The sequence below is a fragment of the Seriola lalandi genome, unplaced genomic scaffold (assembly GCF_002814215.2).
Source record: "Seriola lalandi dorsalis isolate HSWRI2012SDOR001 ecotype SW California unplaced genomic scaffold, Sedor1 jcf7180002054977, whole genome shotgun sequence".
NCBI lineage: Eukaryota > Metazoa > Chordata > Actinopteri > Carangiformes > Carangidae > Seriola > Seriola lalandi.
The window spans coordinates 160739-185716 of record NW_019525527.1 but is presented as its reverse complement, the minus strand read 5'-3'; the positions used below and the strand labels follow the sequence as shown (position 1 = coordinate 185716).

Sequence of the window (24978 nt, the reverse complement as noted above, 5' to 3'; positions counted from 1 at the left end):
CCATCACCCCAAAATTTAATTTAGACCCTCTTGTGGAAGGACTGCGGGGGACTGAGTTGCTCAATAGGGTCCCTACTGTTCCTGCAGGGAAAAGTTCCTGCAGGGAAAAGTTCCTGCGATGTAAACGCACCTAAAGTAAAGTGAAGTAAAAAGAAGACGACTTGTAGAAGGCTACAGGATGAGAAAAAGACTTGAACTGGAGGATTTTGAGGAGGACTTGTAGAGGACTGGGAGATCTGAACTGAATTATGGAGACTGGGTGGCCACACACACACACACACACACACACACACACACACACACACACACACACACACACACACACATGCTCAGAGGAAACACATTAAGAAGACAAATGACTGCAGTGAAACTGATGTTTACCCAGCAGGCTATTTAAAGAGAGAGAGAGAGAGAGGAGGGATTAATGTGAAGAGCGATTCAAGAAGAAGATAAAGACATGAGAGAAAGAAGAGAACAGCGAGGAACAGAAACGGAGGGATAGATGAAAGAAGAGATAAAGATTGATGAATGGAGAAGAAAAATAGATGTGACTGATTCTTAAAATACAAACACCTGATAAAACAACCTTTTTCCTCTTCCGCCTTCCTTCATATTGTTCTTTTTTCAGCTATTTCAGGTGTTTCTTTAGTTACATCTATAAATATTATGTAAATTCTTATTATATTATTCACAAACAGTTTGATTTACAGATCACCTGCAACGTGTTCTTTATTTACTCATCCATTTTTCGCAATAAAACCAAAATAAAGAACAATAATCACCATTAAAATGTTCAGTTATATAATAAATATAATAATAATCTTGTGTTTAGTGTTTTTGGCCCTAAGTGGAGCAGACTGGTTGATATTTTGGACTTTTTCAGCCGTATGAAAGTATGCAGTAAACATGTGAACGTGTTGAATAGAAGCTGTTGCAGGTGCAGATGAGATAAGAGCAGGTTTGGAGGTTAAAGCTTATAAAAGCCAGTCTGCTCCTGGTGGTGCGAGAATTATAAATACCAAACTGACAGCACAAAGACCCTCCTTCAGCCTGGTCAACATCAACCTCAGACATCCACATCACATCAGGCGAATAATTAACCCATTTTATGCACAGTTTCAATTTTAGTTGTAAGAAGCTTAGAAGTTGTGACATGAAAAGAGGATGTGAACGGATTTTTCTCCAGGCGCTGAGTGCCAGACTGGTGCTTTCTGAGACAAATGTAATTTTCATAGCTGTTTCATAGCTGGCGTCATTAGCTGAATGTGGACAGCCGGCAGTGCTGTGACGGATGGACGAACCAGACTCTGGCATCTCCAGATGTAATAAACATAATATTGTGTAAATCTGAAAGTGTTAAAGTTGTGTTTTTAACAGTGGTGGAAGAAGAACGCAAAACCTTCACATAAATAAACGCACCAATACAACAATGTAAAAATATTCATATCAGCTAAAAGTACTTGAATGCACCAGTGCAAAGCAGCATTTTACTGCTGTTTGTGCTCCAGGTGGAGCTGTTTTCAACATCTTTATATACAGCTGGTTAGTTCAGTCCAGTGGTTCCCAACCTGGAGGTCGGGCCCCTCTAAAGGGTCACCAGATAAATCTGAGGGGTCATCAGATGATTCATGGGAGAGGAAAGAAGAAGAAACTAAATTCTGGTTCACTGATCTGGATTCAGTTTGTTTTTATTTTCTGTAATTTTTTGCTTTTAGTGAAATAAATGTGTCTTCAGTAGAACTGCTAACAACTCAATAAGGTTTCTGTCAGGAGCTTTGTGTTGTATTTTATAAGACTATCATGTTTTGTGGTACAGTAAAAACTATAATATTTCCCTCTGAGCTTTATGTTACAGTAAAGTAAAGAGTATGCAGAAGTTCAGTGTTTCCACCACTGGTTTTTAACCTGTTAACAAACAGCCCGAGTTTCGTTCACAAGCCTGAAAATAATGTAAAAATAAAGATGTTACTGTTCTTCAACCCTTCTTACAGCCATGACCCTTTACATCTTACAACCAAACCGTCAGAATGAGTAGAAGAGGCACTAGACCAAAGCTACAAAGGGGAAAAAAGGTTTTCTTCCCTCACTTATATATGTGTGGTGTGTGTATATATATATTTATATATGTGTGGTGTGTATATATATATATATATATATATATATATATATATATGACCTCAAAAAGGAATATGAGGTCAGCAGGACCTTCTTTGTGGAAAAGTGAACGGCTGTTGTAGTGATATGAGGATCCTAAAATACTTGATTGAATCAGGAGACTTGGACTTTTCAAACAACGTAGAATTTGTCAATGAGCTGGTTTTCTATTTGCCCATCGATTCGTTGTGAACTATAAAATGCAGCCTGTTCTCACACAGGGATTTTCTGACTTTGGGGAGATTTGGTTTGTATTTCGAGGTGAAATATTCCAGGTATCTCTTATCTCGTTCTCTGTCTGTCGGGATCATGTTCAGTGTTGTGTATCAGTTAGTTCTCACTCTGATTTAAAACTGCTGCACCTTTCTATCGAATGGAAATGTTCTTATGTGTCCTAAACTTCTAAGTCATCTCTTAATATTTGCTTCAAATCTTGTTTCCCCTTTTTTTTAATGAACCACTTCAGTGTGTGACTGTGCTGGGATCAGATCCCACGACTCCATGCTCTCGTGTCAACACCTCACATTACTGACCCGACTCTGAATGTTTTCTCTGCTCTGAAGTTTCTGACTCGCTTCATTATCATTATTACTGTTATTATTTTCTTCAGACATTCAGTGTCGCTGCACGTTTTATTTTGAAGGAATCGTGAAGAAGGCTGCATGAAGAAACAAATAACTGTGTTTGTTTGATATGGCTGCTCTGCAGTTATTAAAGAAACCCATTCCCCGGAGTCTGCCGGCTCCTGACCTCTGACCTCCCAGAGGAGAGCGGCTTATTTCTCCGCAGAGAGATTCATAATAACACGTAACATTATCACGTTAACTGTGAGAAAGTGACGGCGGTCCTGACTGTGGCCAAACATGGGAAGGTTTTCAGCATCTCTCTGCCTGAATAAACAGCAGTCAGAGAGGAAAGTCTGGATCTGGGACATTCCCGCACTGATCTGAGACCTGCTGTCTCACATGAAACTTGATGTTTCGGTCCCTGTGGTCAGTCGGCACTCTTGATGTTTGCCGTGGGATTGGCGTGATGGAGGGAGGGTCGGGTGGGGACCTTCTGTCTTTGACATTTTGTTGATAAGCCCACAACGTCTCCAGAAGACTCCACGGTGATACCTGGTGTTCCAGGTATCACCCCCCTCATTTCCTCACCCTCCAGTCTTCATCTTGCAGCCCAGTTGTTGTCTTTCCTTTAAATCTGCAGCAAACTGCTGCTTTTTCTCTGCTGATTTGACAAGAACTTGGTTGCTTGTTGGAGGGAGTGACCCCAGCGTCCCACTTCAGTTTCCAGTTCAGAGTGCTTGGTCTTTTCCCTCTCGTATTCTTCAACACCATCTTGGTACTGTCAGCTCCACAGTGTATAGCAGCTTGCCCGTTGTGGACCACACCTGCAGGAAGCTTCCATCCATGTTTTTCTCTGGAGGTCAACCTGCTGGGACAGATGTGGGCATTTCCTGCCAGTTGTTTGTGGGAGAGCTTTTGTGGTGGTTTGCCTCTGTTCCTAGATTGATGCCAGCTGTCTGAGAACATGGTTATGCTGCCAAGTTTAACGCCCTTGGGTGAGGCTCGTAGTGCATCTCGTTAAAAAGCGCCCCAGTGATGCAGGTGCTTGACAAAGGAAGCAAACGTGGTCGTGATGATAAAACTTAGCCGAGATCTCTCCATCTCCCAGATGTCGCTCTAGGTGAGTTTCTTCTTTTCCAGACTCTCTCTGTTAGTCCAGCGGCCCTGCCACAGAGAGGCCTCGGCGTGTCTCTGCACCTCCTCCACCACACGCCATCTCTTCTGCACTGATGTTTCCTTCTGCCATTGAGGAGCTTTTGGGACGAGCCAAAGAGTGTGAACGGCTTCAGATGAGGTCCACCTCTTCCCTGTTGCCACAGGGGTTGTTCAAACAACAGTAATCTTAAGATCCATTGAGGGTCTGGACCAACTTTGCTTTGGTGGATTGAGTTCTTCCACAAGACTTGCTGTAGGTAATTACAATCTGCTGAGCCCGTGCAGGACTTAAGCATTGTGCACATGTGCTTTTCCACTTTGTTAATGGAGGTTTCATATGCTGTTAAATGACACATAAGTACTGGGAGTATGTCAAACTGGAAGCACCACAACTTGAGTTGATGCAATCTCCGTATATGAGGGTGTCCTTTTTAATTTGTTCAAATTGCTCGGAGTCCTTGAGCTTTGCCTCATAAAACCCGCCCTTTCTCTTCACTGGCACTATCGCATCATGAGCATTGTGATCCCAGAACAAATTGCTCCCATAATATTCAGTAATTCAAAATGTTTCACAGTGACAAAGCCACTAATGAGCAATGTCCTTATTACTGACTCGATCACTGTGTTAAGTAGGGATAGCTGAATAAATGTGACACATCGACATAGTGTTTTTTCAACTGATGACAAATATGTCAAAACTATATGTTAAATATGTTTATTGTATTTCCAAACAATTAAGAGATAAGAAGTTATAAATTCAGATTTTAAATAGATATAAGAGAGAAGTCAATACGAAAAACCAAAGAGAAAATAAACAAAAAAACAAATGCCACAAAAAAATTTAAAAATAAATCATATGATATAGTTATACCATTAAAATTTAAAGACATATTGAATGGTTTTGTTCTGTTAACACTTATGAACAGCCTACTGTTAATACTGCCACATTAAATATATCAATTTTAAATCTAAAGGTTCAGATAAAAGCTTCTTAATTGGATCCTGAACACAGACTCACAGGCAACACAACAAGCTCCACCAATCAGACGCTTCAGTCTGAAGAAGGTGGAGTGTGTTTACAGAACAATATTACAAGACCGACAACAGGGAAAATAAATACAAATATTACCTAAAATGCACAATTGTAACGGTAAATAAATAAATAAATAAATTAGGGTTAAGTTTGGAGGAAACTGAAGAAATATTTTATTGAGTTATTAATGTGATGACTCTACATTCAAAAATAAAACCACAGGTTTCTGTATTATGGACTGAACTCCAGAGGTAAATAAGAAATAAATAAAATGAAAAAATAACTTTTTGGAACCTAAAGGAGGAAATGAACAGGAAACACCTGAGAGACTGAACTCAGGGAAAACTATTGCCCAGCTCACGAACGCGCCCAGCCCAGCCACAATCACACACGGGAACGCGCCCAGCTGACGAACACCTCTCTCGGGGCTGTCCGCGCGGCGCCTGTCTCCCTGAAATCACATATCGATCCATTCATTGATTTATTATCACCTGTTTGTGTGTGTCAGTTATCATCATTTAACTCCTCCAACCTGCTCCTACCTTTCCAGGTGTCCTCGATTTATTATTTATTTTTTACGTGAAGTGCGTGATATCCGGCAGCGCGGAGAGTTGTCGCGAGATTCAGGTGAATCGGAAGGGAAGTGAAGAGAGGAGAACCTCCCGCAGCGCACCTGTCCGCAGGTGAACAACCGGAGGAAAGGAAGAGAGGAATAAAAAGAAACAAGTAAGTTAATTTGAACTTAAAAAGTTCAAAAGAACTTAAAAAGAACTGAAGAGTTCTGCTGTCTGTCCACCCATGTCTCCATGTTCCCGCTCTGTTCTGTCTCACCTGCTTCCTTGTCTCTTGCTCTCAGTGTTCCAGCTTCACAGGATCTACCTGTTCCAGCTGTTCGATCACACTGAGAAAGTAACTCACTGAAGATTGTAGTTAGTTTTTGAGGATGTTGTGGTCTTTCAAGAGATTCTAGTGGACTTTTGGTTCCCAGGTTCTGGTGTTCTGTTAGAAGTTTATATTGACCTGTCGGGGTTCTAGTCATTTATAAGGAGGTTCTAGATAGTAGTTGTTAAAGAAGGGGTTCCACTGGTCTTTGAGGAGTTTTCCATCTGTGAGGTCTCAGCCGTCTTTTAAGAGGTTCTGGTGTTCTGTAAGAAGTTTATATGAATCAATCGGGGGGTTCGAGACGTCTTAAAGAGGTTGTAGGCGTCCAGGAGGAAATTCAAATGAGTTTATGAATGTTTTTATTCATCTGTGAGCAGGTTCTAGCCAACTAGGTGGAGACAATGGTAGTGGTAGTATTTAGTTCAAGGAGGTTTTGGTTGTCTGTAGTGGAGTTCTAGTAGTCCATAAAAGGGTTTCTGGGCGTCTAGGAGGATGTTCTGGTGGTCTTTGAGGCAGTTTCATTGGAATTTTTTCATCTATGAGTGGTCTTTTGGTTCCAAGTTATCTTTGAAGACGTTCTAGATCTCTTTAATTTGGTTCTTGGGGCCTATTGTGGCTTTCCAGTGATCTATATTGATCTAGAGAGAATTTGGTTCTTGTGAGTACGGTGATCTACAGGGAGTTTTTATTCACCCATTGGGAGCTTGTATGGGTCTGTAAGGAGGTCCTGGTTTTATACGAAGAGGTTCTGGTGGTCTTTGAGGAGGTCCATGAGGAGTTTCTAGTTTTCTATGAGGAGGTTCTAGTTGTGTATTAGGCGGTGTAGGGGTCTTTAAGCAGGTTCTAGTGGTCTATAAAGAGGTTCTATGCATCCAATAGGATGTTGTCATGGCAACGCTCCTTCTGTGGGGAATCTCTGACGACTCGTTAGTGTTAACGAGCTCTTGTTTGAAGTTAATCAGATCTGCTGTTGTGATTTAAATGAATGAAATGTAAAAAAAACGGTTGTAATGGCTTCACGAACCATCGAACTCTTTGTCTGTTCACATTGATTTTCAGATCCCTCTCTCCTTTCAATGAGCTCATCTCGTCACAACACTGCATCACATAACTGTGATGACGTAATCTACATCATCTTCAAAGAACAATAGAAACTCCTTAAAGAACAATGGAAACTCCTCATGGATGAATAGACACTAAAAGAGAATCATAAATATCAGTATATATGTAGAACGTACTTGGCCACGAGATCCAAATCACAAATGAATGAAACCTCCTTTTAGATGATTAGAACCCTCTAGAACATGACTGGAACTTCTTTAAAACCCAATTCGTAGTTGATGAACAGATGATCACTAGAACCTTTTGAAGCACCAATAGAACCTCCTTAGACAGTAGAAGCTAATAAAACCTCACTGGAACCTCATAGATGACAAGAAACTGAAAGATCTCTAAAACGCTTTCAAAGACCAATGACACCTACTCGGCCACTAGAACCAAATGGAACGTTCTCTTAGATGAGCACAACCTAAAAGAACAATAAAACATCCTCAGTCATGACTAGAACCTCAGAAGGTGACTACGTTGTCCTCAGAGAACACTGAGGTTGACATTTTATTGAAATATCTCAACCACTGTTGGATGGATTGTGGTGAAATGTGGTTCAGACATTCATTTTACCTTCAGGATCCTTTGACTTTTCAACAAGTCAACGTTGTAATTAGTCCAGGACTTTGGTTTATGACCAAACTAATCCTCACAGAGTTGTTAGTTTGGCTTTAGACTGAGAGATAAACCAACAAAGAAATAATTATGTGACTGAAAACAGAATCTCTTTTTGGGTTAAAACCTCTTTAGGTTCCTGCCACAGTCCTGAAACAGTGACAGCAGATTCAGGCAGCAGAGACCAGTTTGCCAACATGCCTCCTGCTGCAGCCAGCACATTCCTAACACATGACACAACGACACACCACAGCCTGAACATCCCATCCTCAGCTGAGCTACAACACGCTAACAAAGCTCTCCTTCAGCAGCATGAAAACATCAGTGAAACTCCATCATGCCCTGCAGCTGCAGCGCACAAGCCAGGGTTACATTCATGACGCAAAAGTTCAGAGACCCATCAGATAAAAAAAAAACGAGTGTGTGTGTATATATATATAGTCTATATAGTGTATGTGTGTATATATATATATATATATATATATAGTCTTACAAAAAATCCAGTCTGGGCGAAGGAGGATGGGGGCTGGGTGGAGCAAGAATCTCAACAGGTGACAGTGTTACAGGCTAAGACACCTGTCTCGAGCTGCATTGATTAGTCATTCAAAAGTTAATTGCAGCAAAGAAAATCAGTTAAATAATTTTCTTTTAAGCAAAAATGCTAAAAACATTTCCTCTTCCAGCTTCTTAAATGTACAAACTTGCTGCTTTGTTTGTCATTTATAATTGTAAATGAAATATCTTTAGATTTTTAACTGTTGGTCGGACAAAACAAGAAATCATCACTTGGGCTCTGGGAAACTGTGATAAACATTTTTAGACAATGTGACGTTTTATAGATGATACGATTAATCGTTTAATAGAAAAAACTAATCGGCTGATTAATGAATAATGAAAAGAAGTCTGAAGTTGGAGCCGCACACCTGTCGATTAAGCCAAGCTGTACTAACCAATAATTGATCATTATGTCAGAAACTACAAAAAATATTCATCAGTTTCTCAGAGTCTGATAGAAAACAGAGAAAGAACATTTCTCTATGGAGAAGCTGAAAACGACAAAATCTTTGGTATTTTTGCTTCGTAAATTACGTAAATTATTAATTGATGATCACTTCTCGATTCAGCACTACACATGGCCCGGTCATATTGAATGGAAAAATGTCAGGCACCTGTATCACATTAATGTCTTCATTGTGTTCTGTAGTTACAACAGTGAATATAGAGAATTATGCATCAATTTCATCACATTTCAGTTCAGAGATGAAACAAATATTCAATTTCAAGAACTAATCAAACAAATCAATAAGTGTTTGGTTAATCAGTTAATCCTTTTAGCCGCTTGTAGAATATGTTTTCACTGGTTTCAGGTTCTTTAATGTGAATATTCTAACGGTTTCTATTTGTTTTCTGTGATAACAAACTGAATATGAGAATGAGGCATTTGAAGATGTGACCTTTGATTTTTGGAAACTGTGATGGACGTTTTTTTAAAGACTAAATGATGAATCAAGATAAATCTGCTTTTTGAAAACAAGAAGCTCAAAGTTGTTGAAGTTTGCTCAGCCTCTCTTACTTCAGATAGAGATAAGATAAGATCAGATGAGGAAAACAAAGAGCTCATTGATGAGGGCTGTGACTGAAAATCAGCAGGAAGGGTCAAACTGAGAAACCCTGAATGAGCCGTTGATGTTTTAACAAACCATATAATTGGTGTGTTTGCAGTGAGTAACCCCATCCCGTCCAATCTGAAGTCAGAGGCCAAGAAAGCCGCCAAGATCCTGCGAGACTTCACCGAAATCTCCAACAGGAACGGACCTGACAAACTCATCCCCCGTAAGAAAAGGCAAACTGTCTCGTCCTCCTTCACACTGTCTGTTAACAAGGCTGAAATCGTCCTCCACAGGGTTTTACCACAACGACTCATTTGGGTCAGTAATATGAAAGTGTGATACCCAGCCCTTTAAGAAAAGAAGAAGGAAAGGAAGGAACAACGAAGAAATGGACAGAATAATAGTACATTTTATTTTCAAAGTCAGGTAAATAAAAGCACAAATAATTAAATTAAAATAAAATATACAACTATAAAGAAAAGAGAGAAATAAGAAACTGAGGCAGGGAACTCGGGAACCTAAAGGGGTCCCGACTGTAACGGTGACTTTTGGTCCTGATCCAGGATTTAGGAACAGCCAGGAAAGCTCTTAGAAATATTCAGTGATATAACCAGTAGCCAGCAGATGTGTGAGCAAGCTGAGAATAATTCAACATTCTGGGAAGGCTGTTTCCCTCTGTCACTCTCTCTTGTCTTTATGCTAAGCTAAGCTAACTATCTGTTGACTGTAGCCTCACCGAGGGAGGACAAAAGAAAAGAAAGGAAAGAGAAGAAGTAAGGAAAGTGAGAGTGACACGAAGGCAGTAGGTGAAATGAGGATTAAAATGTGCTGAATGTTTATTTAAAGGTGTGTGTGTGTGTGTTTTAGTAAAACGAGTGTTTGTGTGTGTTGTAGCACATGTGATAGCGAAGGCCGAGGGTCTGGCCATCATCTCCGTCATCAAGGCCGGCTTCATGATCACAGCCAGAGGAGGCAGCGGCATCGTCATCGCCAGACTGTCCGACAGACGTAAGAACTTGACCACAGACCCTCTGTCCGTCTGTCTGTCTGTCTGTCTGTCTGTCTGTCTGTCTGGCGGCTAAATCCAGCTTTTCTAGTCCTTTCCATCCTCTTCTGAATCCAGCTGAGTCGCTGCACAGCGAGGTCACAGCTCAGTGTCTCCGCTGCAGGTTTGAGTCCCACAGTGACCTTTTTGTTTTTCAGCACATTTTGTGTCATTTTACTTTGCCTTGTTAACAAACAGACACACGCCCTCAGGTCTCCCTGCGGCTTATTGAGCAGCAGTCATCTGATGTGTTGTGTGTTTAACTGCCGATTTTAATTAGCCCGTCCGGCGGTGGCGGCTGTCACATTTCCATGGTTGGTGTCAGAGATTGTTGTCAGGCTAAAACCCAGTGAGGATCACACGGGCCGAGCTGCAGCTGACGCCTCCGCTGATCTGCAGGCTTATTGTTGATTTTCTGGGCTTTAAGACCAAAGGAGCAGTTCAGCAAATCTAGTTTTACAGAGCCACAAGGTTTTTTGTTTGTTTTTTTTTTTACTGTTAAGCAAGTAGGTTTAAAAAGGGCAGCACACTGTCTGATAGCATCACCTGTTGACGTGTAAAAGTTTAATGATGACAAGGAGGAAGAGGAGAAAAAGAAATATGGAGGAAGTGAAATAAAGAAGGAAGTTTTAGATGTTGCTGTTAATTTTTCTAGAACCATCACGTGTTTGTCATTGTGCGTGATAAGTGACAATCAAATATCACAATACTTGCAGATGAATATTCAGTCAATTAACTAAAGGATTAATTGACTTATTGTTTCAGGTCTGATCTCTGAATGATCCCAGATTTAACCACATTATAAATCTTTATTCACAAGATGAGAAATCTCAACAAAAAGCTGATCTTGATTTTCGTTCTCACAGATGTGGAAACAAAAACAAGAAAATGCACAAAATACTGATCTGAAACCTCTGAGATTCAATATATAATCTGGCCGTCTGTTTTCTTCTGTATAACTTCAAAGTAAATGAAACATGCATCTGTCATCTCCAAACTAAACCCTTAATCAACAGGTCTTTTTTCTCTGTGTGTTTCTGTGTGTTCAGGTTGGTCTGCACCTTCTGCCATCGGCATCGCCGGTCTGGGGGGAGGCTTCGAGATCGGGGTGGAGGTGGGTGAAAAAACACAATGTGTTTTTAAAAAAACTACAAATTAACTTACTACTTATATACTTATATACATACATTTGTGATGTTGGTAGTTAGCAGGAGCTATTTCAGATGAATAGAAACCATCAATTTATAATTTACAGTCAGATTATTAAACGTTTAAGACCTGACTGTCAAAACCAGCAATTTTAATAAAAAGACAAAAAGTAAAAAGACAAAGCAAATTGTTTTTTGTTTTAGTTCAAATATTGTGAATGCACCAGTTTCCATCAGGCAAATGTCAAACTTCAGACATCAGATTGTCCTTGAATGCACCAGCAAGCACCTGTCAAACCCCTGTCAGGTGTCAGACCTGGTGATCATCCTGAACCAGCGTAGAGCCATTGAGGCGTTCACGAAGGGCGGGAACCTGACGCTGGGCGGAAACTGCACTGTCGCTGTGGGACCTATGGGCAGGTGAGCACCTGTACTCTCACTCTGTCAGTCTGACTCTTAATTGCTTTTAATATTTAGTTTTGATGTAAATTATAGTTTAGGTTTTAATATTTTACTTTGGCTCGAGATTTATAGACGTTTAATGACAGTGATTGTTTGTGTTTCGAGGCCTGGAGCAGAAACACAAACTAATTCAGCATCTGTGGCAGTTACAAAACCAGATGTGATTTACTTTAGAGGTTAGTGTGATTGATGTGTTTGATGTTAATTTTAGAAATAACCAGGACAGTGTTGTTTCAAGGTAGTTCAACAGGTTTTGGCGCGTGTTGGCAGGTGTGTGTGGGCGTGGCCAGGTATTTGACCAAGAGGTAAAGGCTGACATCGGTGCCAGAATGAGAGTCTTTGTGTCTGTTCCAGCTGAATAACTGAGCTGCAGAAACATTTATCTTAGAATAAACAGAAAACAGCAGCGTCATGTTCAGTTTGCTGAATTGATCTACAGGCTTGTTCTGTGTAATTTGGCTGCGTACCACACCCATACTTTTAACCTGGGGAGTCGGTGCAGTTGTGATAATGGTTCTTGTCTGTAATAGTGATATTTTTGAGGACCTAGGATTCTGCTCTGTGGAACGCCACACAGATAATGACCCTCTCTATCTTTCTGTTTCTCAGGAACGTGGAGGCAGACGTGGCTCTGCGTAGCACTGCAGCAGTTTTCACCTATTGCAGGTCCAGAGGTTTGTTTGCAGGTATTTCATTGGAGGGGTCCTACCTGATCGAACGCAAAGACACGAACCGCAAGTACGAACGACGTCCATCTACCTGCCCGCCTAAACGTCTCAACTTTTGTGTCTGTTTATCGTTGTTTATTTGAACATAAAGTGCTGTAGTGAGTATTTTCCTGTGCGTGTTTACAGGTTTTACTCCCAGGACATCCGAGCGTCGGCCATTTTGAACGGAGATGTTGAGCCGCCATCGGAGTGCCACGACCTTTACCACATCCTGGACGCCTACACTGAGGCCTACACCACAGACTGGACCAACAAGAACATGCGACCAAAGGTAAATGACCACATATATCCCTCTTTTTTTATTGCCAGTGTTTCTTATGTATTTATTCCAGACTTGCAACGACTTATTTGAGCAGCTTTGAGTCATTAAAATATAAAATATCTATGTACAAGGAGACAGAAACATTTAAAGCTGAATTTGAACCTCCTGCATTTGTTCTTTGTTCCCTCTTTGCTCTGCTACTGATCAACAAGTCTTAGTTTAGTTAAACAATAGTGAAGTGTATTTGCCTCCAGTTTAAAGCCTGTATGTTGAGTACTGTCCACAAAACCAACACAGTAAACCACAGCTTGAAAAATGATTAAACTTACAAGCATGAATCTTACACACAGACAAAGTGGAGTTTATGAGCACAAAACTAAATGGACAAACTAGCAAATAAATCTAAAAGAATCCGCGTGACCCGCCATCAGAGCTTTTGTGAAGTGGTTAATAACTGATGGTTCTGCAGGTTTTTCTAAAACACACTGTTTCATACTTCAGTTCATTTTTGGACTTTCATAATCGCTAATAAATATTTCAGGCTAATTTTGCTTACAGCTCTGTATTCAGCCTTTTGAGCTCTAGAGCAACACTCCGAAACACATCTCCACCCACACCAGTGCATCTTTCAAAGAATGAGGGAATAAATTAGTTCCATAAAATGCTTCTTTTACAATTAGGGTCAAAAAGATTTTCAGCTCATAAAGTGATGTTCACGAAAAGTTTGTAGTTGTAAATCAACAGTTGTAAACCTGTACAATTAAATCTGAATGAGAAATTCAAGTCTTTGCCTATGTAGAAAAGATTTGTACTTGCATATAATAAATATATGTGTATGTACGTGTGTGTGTGTGTATATGTATGTGTGTATATGTATGTGTGTATATATATATATATATATATATGTATATATATGTGTGTATATATATATATATGTATATATGTGTGTGTGTATATATATAAAGGACTGTTTGAATAAAATCTTTGAACAGATGATGTCAGAGGTGAGGTTACACATAGACAAGTGCTTCTTATAAGATTAAAATCTGTAGCTCATTCAGCACTATTAAGGCTCCATTCAGCTTTTTTCTTCCTTTTTAGACATTTTTTAAATATATTTACCATTTTTCTGGGATATTTTTACAATGGAGGTTTATGTGAGGAAACTACCTCAGTCTATTTTCACTTTAAATAGACTGTGAAATATCAGATAACCAATACTTTAAATGGTTCCACCAGGTGTTGCACTATTAAACTTCCACTCAGCTGTTTGATATCTATTTATGGTTTTTGAAATGTCAGATTACTTTTTACGCATGTTCACGAATCTCACTTTGTTGTAGTTATTTCTAAAGTCTGTTTCTCTCTCTCTCTCTCTCTCTCTCTCTCTCTCTCTCTCTCTCTGTCTCTCTCTCAGCAGTCGTCTGCTCCTCCGTCCAGACCTCCAGCTCCGCCTCAGCAGAGACCAGCAGCCAGCTACCAGAAACCAGCAACCGACACTGGTGACACTTCCACTAAAACACAACATGTGTTCATAATATTTGTCGACGTCTGATAAAACAGTGTGTAATGATGTGTGTGTGTGTGTGTGTGTGTGTGTGTGTTCAGGTGCATGGTCAGGTACAGGAAGTAAAAACGCCCTCTATCCATCTGTCTCCATCTATAAATCTGAGTCCTCAGGTGAGTGTGTGTGTGTGTGTGTGTGTTTGGGGGGGTCTGGTCTGTTATTAACTGCGACCTCGATGAAGCAGCCAATATCAACACACACCGAGTCATTAATAACCCTGTGTGTGTGTGTGAGTGTGTGTGTGTGTGTGTGTGTGTGTGAGTGTGTGTGTGTGTGTGTGTGTGTGTGTGTGTGTGCCTGCGTGAGAGTGTGAGAGCTGTACATTAACAGGATAGACGCATCCTGTTTTCATATTACAGTGATAAACACACATGCTTGTGTTTGAATTCTGAGGCTGCAGCTCCCTCTAGTGTTCACTGCAGCTTCACTAACTCTGGTTTAACAATGACTGAAGGAAATAAAGTCACCTGTAGACGCACCTGTGTTACAGCTGTTGGTCCGACTCTTAATTGATGTTTTCTTTCTGTTTCAGGTCAATTTGCCTCCAAACACTCCCAGAGCTACGGTACGATGACGGAACTGACATTCTTCAGGCTCTGCTTTAAGCAGCTATGTTATTTTATATTATAATGTTTTAGCAGATGGTTTGACCAAATCACTGCTACAGCACAAGTTTTGTTTATAGAAATTCCAACTCCAGGTTATTAAAGCTGAATATTTGTCATTTTTGTTCTCTAAAATAAAATATCAAATTAAATATTACAAAATATTACATATATTATGTATTTCTAAAATACTTAATAATTATTTGTAATATTCAATAGATTCATAAAAATTAAAACGTTGATTAAATAACACATTTTTAAAAACTATTTGACTTGTTGCAATAATAATAATAATTATGATAATAAAGTTTATTTACAGAGCTCTCATCATTATTAGAAAAACCGAAGATAAAAAATTAGTGAAAAATTTAAGTAATGATAATAAAATTTGATAAAAATAAAATTGCTGAAATATTAATTATTTTCATAAAATGCCTCCAAATTTTTTACAAAGACACATTGTAATTGGTTTCATTAAAAATACTGTTCTTTTTTTTTTCCTCTAGGTGGAGGACCATCAATGGGTGGAGCCAGTGGGCAGCTGGTTGTCACGGCAACCCACCCATTCACAGGGCAGCAGCCTGGCGACCTGAGCTTTGTCCCTGGTGACCGAATCACCGTCATCACTAAGAGTGAGTCCCAGTACGACTGGTGGGAGGGAAAACTGGATGATGGGCGGATCGGGATCTTCCCCGCCAACTTTGTTACATACTGATGCTGCCCCCTGGTGGTCGGTGGAGGGACTGCAGCTGAAGGACAGCCTACGGGAAGCAGCAGGGGTCAATATCAATAATGAAATATTTTGGGGTTTTGTACTGTGTTTCAAAACATGACATTTAAGATGTAATCTCCCTTTGCTCTGGGATGCTTCAACATTTGTTTTCTGATGTTTTTTAGACAAAACCATCAATCGATTTATTGAGAAAATAATCAGCAGATTAGTTGATAATGAAAACAATCAGTTGCAGCAGTAATTACGGCTTTGTAATTTCTAAATAATTTCCTAGAAAGTTTTCTACATGATTTAGTACAAATTTTATACAAAAAATAGGTATTTTCTTGTTACAACAGCTTTAATTAAAATGAATTTATTAATGGAAATGTACTAATTTTTTATTAATTTTTATCAACTTTTTGAGAAATATTCAGAAATAACAGACCTTTAAAATAAACCGTGAGCACATTTAGTTTAGAGCTTTTGTAGCTTTAAACAGAAAGCTGTAGCAAGGTTTCAAATTTCCAAACCCTGGCTTCAGCACTGGGAAGGTATCATAATCCAACGGTTAAATTAATAAATAGAGAAAATTAAATAATAATAATGTCTGAAAGAGCCAAATGAAATTAAAACTTCTCAGTGCTGACTTCAGGGAACTTTGGAGTGTTGGAAATCTCCACTAACTGATGTCTCAGCACTTGTTCAGCTGCTGTAGATGCTTGTTTGTTTGTTTGTTTGTTTGTTTGTGTGTTTATTTAGAGGTGGGGTAATTACAAAATTGTACTAGAAATATCTTCTTAAGCACCATTTTGCTGTCCTTCACCTTCAGAATAAAACTGAGAAAAACAAAAAGACAAAAAGTTCTTTAACATTTAGTACCAAAATAAAATTGTACTTTTCATTCTCACGAAGATACTTCAAAATAAAAGCACTTTTCAAACCAGATGAATGTTAACTTGAATTTTAGCATTAAACTTTAAGATATAGACTTTCTTATTCACTGTGTGTTCAGTATGTAAAGCTTCATTTCTGGGATCTGTTACTGTCTCCACCTTTAAAATGTCTCCACAGCAGTAAAAAGGATGTGGTTGGGGTTAAATATTTTTTGAAACTTATCTCTGTTTAAAGTTTATATATAATAATGTATTTTTTTTTTTAAAGACAACTGTAGGATTATTCTGTCAGTTTAGTATGATTCACATAATCGTGGTGTTTTTGGGATTGTTTTTACATATCAGATTCTGTATGAAGATCATAAATAAATCTACATAAAACTATTGCTGGCATTTATGCATATTTTGTTCATTTTTGTCAAAGAAACGCATCGTAAAAATTTACCTTAAAGATATTAATAGATGTAAGGAAAATAATCTCGGATACAGTTGTACCAGTCTAAATAATAATGTTGTTTAATCTGTTTTAAAATGATTCACAAATTGCATTATTTAAAAAATAAAGGGGTTGTTTGTACGTTTTCTTTCCGCCAAAGGTGTCAGCCATCTTTGAATTTATAATACAAGAGATTATATTACGTCATCTGAACGGCACTACGTCTTCAGTGTGTACAGGAAGCTACAGCTAGCCGCTAGCTCGTTAGCATGCTAACTTCAGTCGAAGAAAAGCCGCGATAGAGACAAGAGTGAACATTGACATTACTTTCCACCTCCGGAGACAGCTGTTGGCGGGTAAAGGAATGAAGTTTGACGCTGAATTAGCAACGTTTCTTCTAGACTGGTGAGAAAACGGCTGCTAATGCTAACATTAGCTATGCAGAAATTAGCAAAATGTACAAATAGTTCGTTTAAACATGATAAAACTATCTTCGGGTACGTTGTAAAGATAAATATATCTGTTAAATGTCCATTAACCACATAAAACTGTGTAAAATGTCCTGCATCAGTGGTTTAACATCTTTTAATCAGATTTATCTTCAGACTGATGAGAAAATCATTTTCTAATCTCGTTTCAACTCTTTACAGGTGTGTTAGCCACTTAAATGTGTTAGCCTACTATTACTAGATTCAACCATTTCCTTGTTTATCCTACAGGAAAATAATTGAATTAAATCAAAAAAGATATTCACGGCTTTTGTGTGTATGTGTTTCTGGTGATTTAATGCCTGTAATTTGTAAATAATTAAAATAATGTTTATTGTCTTGAACAAACCAGTTCAAATGTAGAACAAAGATGAAAGAACACTTTTAGTCATCCCCTGTCCCATTTCTTTGTGGTCGTTTCCTGTCTCTTCAGGCTGGTTCAGTGGTCCATCCATGAGTTTACAGACATTTTCTTTTACCCCAATGCCACTACTTTTGTGGTTACTGCTCTCTGCCAGTAGATGGCAGAATAATGCATTGTTAAAAGTGGTGCAGTCAGGTGCCACTGAAGGGGTCCGTTCCCCTGCATAATGAATACCTTTACTTTTGATGTATCAAGTACAGTTTGATGATACTTTTACTTCAGTAGTGCACACAGTACTTAAAGACTGGAAACAGAGGGAACCAGCTGATCTGGCTCCGTCCAAATCGAACTAAATCCACCCACCAACCCCTCTAAAGCTCATTATTAACATCCCCTTTAACCCTGTAACTGCTAGGACAGTATTATACATGCTGTTTTCACCGCTGACTCTTAACCTCTGCTCTGATAAATGATGAAGAGGATGAAAACTGCATTTCAGCTCAGTTTATTTCCACAGTGATGAAAACAGAACAAAGTGATAACAAAAATACAACATAAGAATAAAACACGTGACTTCTTTCAAGTCTTAAAAATCCTCCAGCATCATCTGAAGGGGAAAATAAATCTGACATCTCATCCTGCAACATGTTTATGCTGTGTGAAGTATAAACGTGACTTCACCTTCTTCTCTCCAACAAAACATAAACACAAACACTTTGATGCTCCCTCTGTATTTTTGGTCTTTAATTTAAACCAGAACTAAATACAAACAAAAATTTTATTTGATCATTACAGTCAAAACAAACTAAGACTCAGACTGTGTGTGTGCATATCAGTCCTGTGTGTGTGTTCGGTGTGTGTGTGTCGTCTTTCTCAGCAGGGAGGATCTCTGTTTTCCTGGTTTGGCTGCTCACCAGCTTCCTGGAAACACACACATAAATCAATGTAATGATTCACTTTGCAGCTGTTAATGTGTGTATGTGATGTAATAATTTTCTTTAGTTTCTTTTTTCTCTAGTTGATCTTTAGGTGGTCTATAAATATGTGACCTTCTGGTTTAAGGTGTTAAAAAATGAATTTTAATTGTGAGGCTGCAACGTGACTGAAAATCTCTGGCAACAATAGCTGCAGCAGCTTCATCAGTCGCTCCACGTGCTGTGATTCTTGTATAATTATCTCAATATGTTAGCAGATTTTCAAAGCCCAAACTCAGAGAAAAGACTATTGATCTATGGGAGACACTGAAGAAAGAGAAGAGCGTTTTGGCTCAAATCTATCAATAACAACAGTAACATTTTGAGTTATGATGCAGCAACAAGCTCCCAAAGAAAACACTGTCTTTTCTGAAAGTATTTTTTCCCAAAACTATCAATGTCATGGCTGAAAAGGTTGGAAGTTTTAAGAATAGTTCACTTACATCTGAATTGAAAAATAGAATAGAAAGAATATAAAAAAAAATACTTTTTCAGTGGAGCAAATATCATAAAAACATCTTTAAGAAAAAGAAAAAAGTTTTGTTCTTAAATCTAAGTTTTTGTGAATTTTGAACTCTCACAATGCATTACTTTTTGTCTTTAACACAAATTCAGCAGAAAAGGTAAGAAACAAAACCATAATGCATTGTATTTACATGTGACGTGTTGATATAAACATTTCTTACAGTCTACAGACATTAATGAGATACTGTGTGAAAGTATGAGCACTTTCCTCAGCTTGTCTCTACATGTTACACAAATATAGTTGGGTACTATTAATAAAATCTGTTGAATCACGTCCTACCCATTCACCCCCCCTTGTCACAAACTAAATAAACTTCTGTTACAGAGTCACAGACAGAGATTACAGAGAAAGAAAAAAAACAAAACAATGTGAGAGTAAATGCTGTGAGTTTGACTCTGGAGGAACTTTGCAGCTGTTGGTTCATGGTCTGACTCTTTCTGAATGATTTCTTGTGATCATCATTCACTCAGATATTTACAAAGACGGATCCGATGCTTCAAGACGATGCGTAGTTTCAATATGGCTGAAAATGTGATATTTTTTCTGCTGAAATGTTTATACTTATTGACTATATGTGTGTTTCTCACCGTGTCCTCCAGAAGCCGTCCATGCTGGGTGGGCGGGGCCGAGGCTGCCTGTCACAGTCCTCCACCGAATCGGGAAGCGGCACGCCGCTGGTCTCCGGCAGCAACAGGCAAAGGCCACAGCCTACGATTGGTCCACTGCTGTACACGACCATGGCAGCAAATGAGATCGCTCCGTTTGGATTGGGGGGAACGAGAGTGTTGACCAGACAGCCGAGACGGAAACACAGGTTGACCAGGGACACACACCGCTGTCTGGATCATAACGACTACTTTACACAGAACATGGTAAACCTGTTGAAACGTGTGTGTGGGGGGGTGTGTGTGTTGTTGTTTACCTGACCACCGTGGGGAACAGCTCGATGCTGTACAGTGTAGAGATGAAGATTGCAGCCAGGATGCAGAGTTTTCCCAGTAGAGCCAGACTCATCACCAGCACTGGCTCACCTGCACATACAGTCAGTATTACCTATCAATGCCCGATCAATAATCAATAAAATGTCATTTAGGAGCCTTTTTTTACTCCGTAGAGACTGTTCAGTCCAGGCCTAATTCACTTTTGAGAACTAATTAAAAAAACACACACCATGTAAGACATGAATAACCATTGATTATTCTCATTGCCAATTAACTACTGATCATTTTTTAATTAATAGATTAATAATAAAGTATTCAGCTTATATTGACATTGATATTGAAAAGCACAGACACTTTTAAGTCACTGTTTTCTGACATAATAAAAACCAAATGATTAATCGATCGATAAAATAACTGGCAGGTCAGATGGCAGACAAACAGAAAAGTCGACTTCCAGATATTTGGACACGTTCCCTGAGAAATCGGGAGGTTGGTTAGTTTGGTTAGCTAGTTAGTTAGGTTTGGTTATTGGATTGGTTCGTCTCGTAACCATTTCTCCTCACCGTGGTATCTGGACAGCAGTAACGACAAGAAGCAGGCAGCTCCGCTCAGGAACAGAGCGAGCATGCTGATTGGTCGTCGCCCCAGACGAACCAGTGGGACGAGCAGGCAGGGAGCTTCTGATAGGCCGGAGAAGAACTGTGCGGAGTAGACGCCGACGCCGAACGAGCCGATGTTCATACAGATGCCAAAGTATGTTAACGCTGATGCTGTGCTGCAGGACAAACACAGGTGAATACAGCTCATCACGTATATCTACTCTAATCTTGTCTTCTCCTGCACCTTTTTTATCTTCACCACAACTTTATTTTATAAGTCTCATAGTTTCTTATAAGTTTCATAGAAATGAAGAAAATTTAGCTGTAAATTCTTATGAAGGTTCCTGGAGATGACTGTAAAATTTACAGGGCTGCACGATATGCACCTACTAATTTATAATATGTCAAATAGTTGTGACGAAGGTCTAGAGAGGATGATCAATAAATCGTGAGCGGTGTGCTAAAACATCTAAGAGCACCAGACTGACAGAACATACTGTGGCTGTAAGAGGTTTAGTGTTTGTTAATAATGTGTAACTGCACGTGTACACATTCACCACAGTCTGGGTGAGTATGTACAGGACACAACAAAAGGTTCGGCTGTAACTCTGAAGAAACCACCACAGTTTCTCTTTGCTGTACTTTTTATCAATGTGCTGTGACAATGTCTTGGACCTGTGAGGGCTGAGGGGGAGTCCAACTAATCAATATGTGATATGAGGGAGAATCATTCATCCGCTACATCAGTCTGCACTCGTCCACCTATCAGTCCATCTTCTTCTTGTTGCTTTCATCAGTTAAGTTACAACACAACTTGAAGGAGGATCAAAGGTCCCCTGATGATGTGATATAAGACTCTAATGTATATGTGTGTGTTTGCTGTGTAAGACTGTCACCTTTGACCTCTGACCGTTGTAAGTAAGTGTCCAAACACAAACTTTTCTCTTTGGTTCAAGAGGTTTTATATAATCGTGCTCTGGTTTTAATTTATATTCAGTAACTATTATATTCTCCAATTATTACAACTTTAATTTACTATAATTAATAAAATAGTTTTTGATGATGTTTTTTGCTCTAATACTGTTATAAAATGTAAAGAAACATTTGTGTTATTACTTGTATTCAATTTATTTTGTTTCTCCACACACAAGCCTGTGTGTTACCTCAGGTAGCTCATGATAAACAGTCGCAGCAGGACGGTCGGATGTCTCAAGTGAATGATGTCACTGGGGGCGTGGCCTCCAGGCGGTTCTTCCTTCTGAACATCGGTGGATTTCTGCAGGTCAGACCAGGTGGAGTCCAACAGCTGCACACACACAAACACAGCGAACTTACTGACACACACATCAGTAGTCAGATAATTCCATTAACAAATCACTGAGCAGATACCTTTACATTTACTCATTTACAGACACTTTATCCAAAGAGACTCACAGTGAGGGACATCACCAAAGCTTCAGTGCTGTAGGAGACCTTGGTGTAAATCCTAAGTACTACATCTATTTAATAAGATATTCATATATTTTTGCCATTTTATGTTTTCTCTGCTTGTGTCTTGCTCAGACACAAGTTCTTTAATTCTTGAATTTCTCGAGGCTGGTTTTATGAACATCTGGAGGATGTGGACAGTGAGATGTAGTTCCACGGACAAGAATGGAGATCAATGGAGTCAGATCTATCAGAGTTTCAACCACACACAATACCTGTTAGCAGGAGACATTCACTGTTGGTTTGTGTCTTTTCATGGGATTTGATGACAGTAGGACAAATATAATGTGTTACATTTTAACTGAAATTGAGTGTTTGTGTGTATACCAGGTCCAGACACTGTTTATCTGCAGGGCTGTTGCTACGGTAACGGTCCAAAACATCCATCCTCCTCCTTAACAACAACCAGCGAGGAGACTCTGGGATCGAACTTGACAAACAGACAGAAATACTCCTGTAAACCAGTTCTAACGCTTTCCAAATGCTACATAAGCCAGACAGGTGGACAGACGTGTGCACCTACAGGAACAGCGGCAGACAGACCAGCTGTGGCAGAGCCAGCGACAGGTGCAGGTGTCTCCAGGTGGGGCTGAGCCAGGCCAGAGGAGCTCCAGCCATCGTCCCCAGACTGAAGCAGAACGGCAGGAAGGCCGGCGGCCAGAGCCGAGCGGACGGCTGAGTCCACTCCACTGCTGCAACGCAAACACAAACAGGTTCGTTTTAATTGTTGAAGACGGTGCTGAAGCCTTAAAGGGGCAATTCACCCAAACTCTCCACTCATGGAAACCAAAACCACCTGCATGGACAGAAACCATGAGCTGTAAAACAGGCAAATAATGATATCAATATGTGAGAGTTAGAGTATATCTTGATCAGATTTGTTTATCCATTCAATGTTTTTGATACGGATTCTTTAAATTTGATAATTAAGACATTTTTACAACTGAATATCTTTGGTTAACGCACTGCTGGTCAGATAAAGGAACAAACCTATGAATTCATCCCCGTTAGAAGAAAGAAGATTTTTCACTATTTTCTGACATTTCAGACAAAGCAATTAATGGAGAAAATAATCAGCAGATTAATCGATAGTGAAAGTAATCATTAGTTGCTGCCCTACAATTATTTAATTATTAATGTCTTGTTGCTTATCCTCCAATACTCCAATGACATATTATCTGTGTTTACACCAAACTGTAACATCACCAGTGTTGGGAAATATGTTTTTGTAGTGAGTGGGAAATCATCATTAAAGCTTTCAATACCTCTAATGAGGAAAACTCTGACCTGCTTTATCCTGTGAAGTGTATACACACTTTTCTGAAGAAATACAAAGTCAACACATTTTTCCCACTAGGTGGAGTAAAATATCTCAACGACTACAACTCGTATTGCCACGATCTGAATAAATCAGCCGATGGAAAGAGACTGAACTTGGATCCACAATGATATCGGAAACTGCAATACAGAGTCAGACAAGTAAAATAAAGGGATTTCACTCGTCTTTTGACATTCCTGCTCCTGAGAGGAAGAAGCCTTCAGATTTGAATGTCTCCTCTCCTCTTGCTCCACACTCAAGGCAAACTTTAAATTCCAGCTCCTCTGCTGGTAAGACTCTAAAAATAGATAAATGTTCGGGATGTTGTCCTTTCCTTTAATGTTGTAAGGTCTAATGAACCTGCTGCCTCTGAGAGCCTTTCAGTCCTCTCACAAATCTCAAACCAGATCTCAGCGGTGGTCAGACGTCAGAGCTGCAGGAAGCCATCTTGCTTCATTACCACTCAGACGGGTCAGCATGACCTTATCTGGGACACGTGCTCTTTATCAGCCATGTGTGTGAATGTATCCCACCGTGGTCCAATAAAACTCACCAGACAACCGGTCAACCACAACTCACTGAGGCCAGTTTGGGTCTTTCATAAAAAACAGCCTTTAATCAAAGAAGTTACAGTAAATACCACACTTCCCTCTGAAGGAAAAACAAGTGGAAAGTTCAGAAATTAGGGAATAAAAATGGAATTGAAGTAGAATTTCCTTCAAGTGCATCTTTCATTTTAAATGTAGTTTTCAGTCTTTTGTGTTGTGTATGTGTTGTTGTTACCTAGGCTGAAGGAGCAGATGTTGATGCAGCAGCAGCAAACGCCTGTCAGGCAGCGAACAGCGAGGAAGAGGAGCGGCTGAGGAAGCACGGCGGGCACGAGGCCACACAAAGCGTGCACGCACACACACACCAGCAGCACCGGACGCTTCCCATACCTGCGCACACAATACAGAAGCTTATTGACAAGGTATTTGTTTATTATTGTAACAATAAATGACAACTGTCTGATGTTGGTTATCATGTTGGGTATTACAGTATGTGTTATATACCGGTCAGAGATTGCTCCTCCAATCAGAGATCCCAGCAGCAGACCAACCATGAAGAGAGTCTGACCATAGGACAACCAGTCTGTCCAACCACACACTGACTGACACACACACACACACACACACACACACAAAAATTAATTATTGAAGACAGACTGTTTACCACCCCCCCACTCCCCCCCCCAAAAAATGGTTCGGTCCACTGTGCCCTGGGGCAAAAACATGTTCTAGGGTCCCTACAGACCACA

General features: G+C 39.6%; 2 protein-coding genes across 8 annotated transcripts in view; one reads left to right on the top strand and one right to left on the bottom strand.

The window, feature by feature from the left end:
• Positions 1-4045: 4045 nt before the first annotated feature.
• sh3yl1 (SH3 and SYLF domain containing 1) lies at positions 4046-16931 on the top strand. Of its 5 annotated transcripts, XM_087171154.1 has the most exons (12): positions 4046-4132; positions 5459-5634; positions 9235-9345; positions 10017-10130; positions 11217-11281; positions 11623-11735; positions 12387-12515; positions 12632-12776; positions 14185-14269; positions 14376-14447; positions 14867-14899; positions 15446-16931. In XM_087171154.1, coding segments are annotated over exons 2-12 (1077 nt in total). In that variant the 5' UTR covers positions 4046-4132; positions 5459-5633; the 3' UTR covers positions 15655-16931. The 5 variants fall into 5 exon arrangements, with proteins under 5 accessions (XP_087027280.1, XP_087027281.1, XP_023252183.1 ...); XM_023396414.2 differs by lacking the exon at positions 4046-4132 and having other exon boundaries at positions 5331-5634; positions 14188-14269; XM_023396413.2 differs by lacking the exon at positions 4046-4132 and having other exon boundaries at positions 5332-5634.
• A 1393-nt stretch (positions 16932-18324) lies between these two features.
• Positions 18325-24978, bottom strand: part of LOC111646906 (solute carrier family 22 member 13) — an 8869-nt gene continuing 2215 nt past the window's right edge. Inside the window, exons 2-10 of one of the 3 annotated variants that reach the window (XR_015436499.1) lie at positions 24734-24831; positions 24465-24619; positions 22887-23055; positions 22691-22793; positions 22039-22181; positions 20840-21051; positions 20258-20366; positions 19923-20170; positions 18325-18756 (exon numbers count right to left, since the gene is read on the bottom strand). Coding sequence is in view for 2 of the 3 variants with exons in the window: in XM_023396488.2 (XP_023252256.1) it covers positions 18648-18756; positions 19923-20174; positions 20258-20366; positions 20840-21051; positions 22039-22181; positions 22691-22793; positions 22887-23055; positions 24465-24619; positions 24734-24831 (1350 nt within the window). In the remaining variant the exon portion in view is untranslated. Of the gene's footprint in view, positions 18757-19922; positions 20175-20257; positions 20367-20839; positions 21052-22038; positions 22182-22690; positions 22794-22886; positions 23056-24464; positions 24620-24733; positions 24832-24978 lie in introns of all 3 variants that reach the window. The other 2 variants (XM_023396488.2, XM_087171135.1) reach the window with 2 other exon arrangements.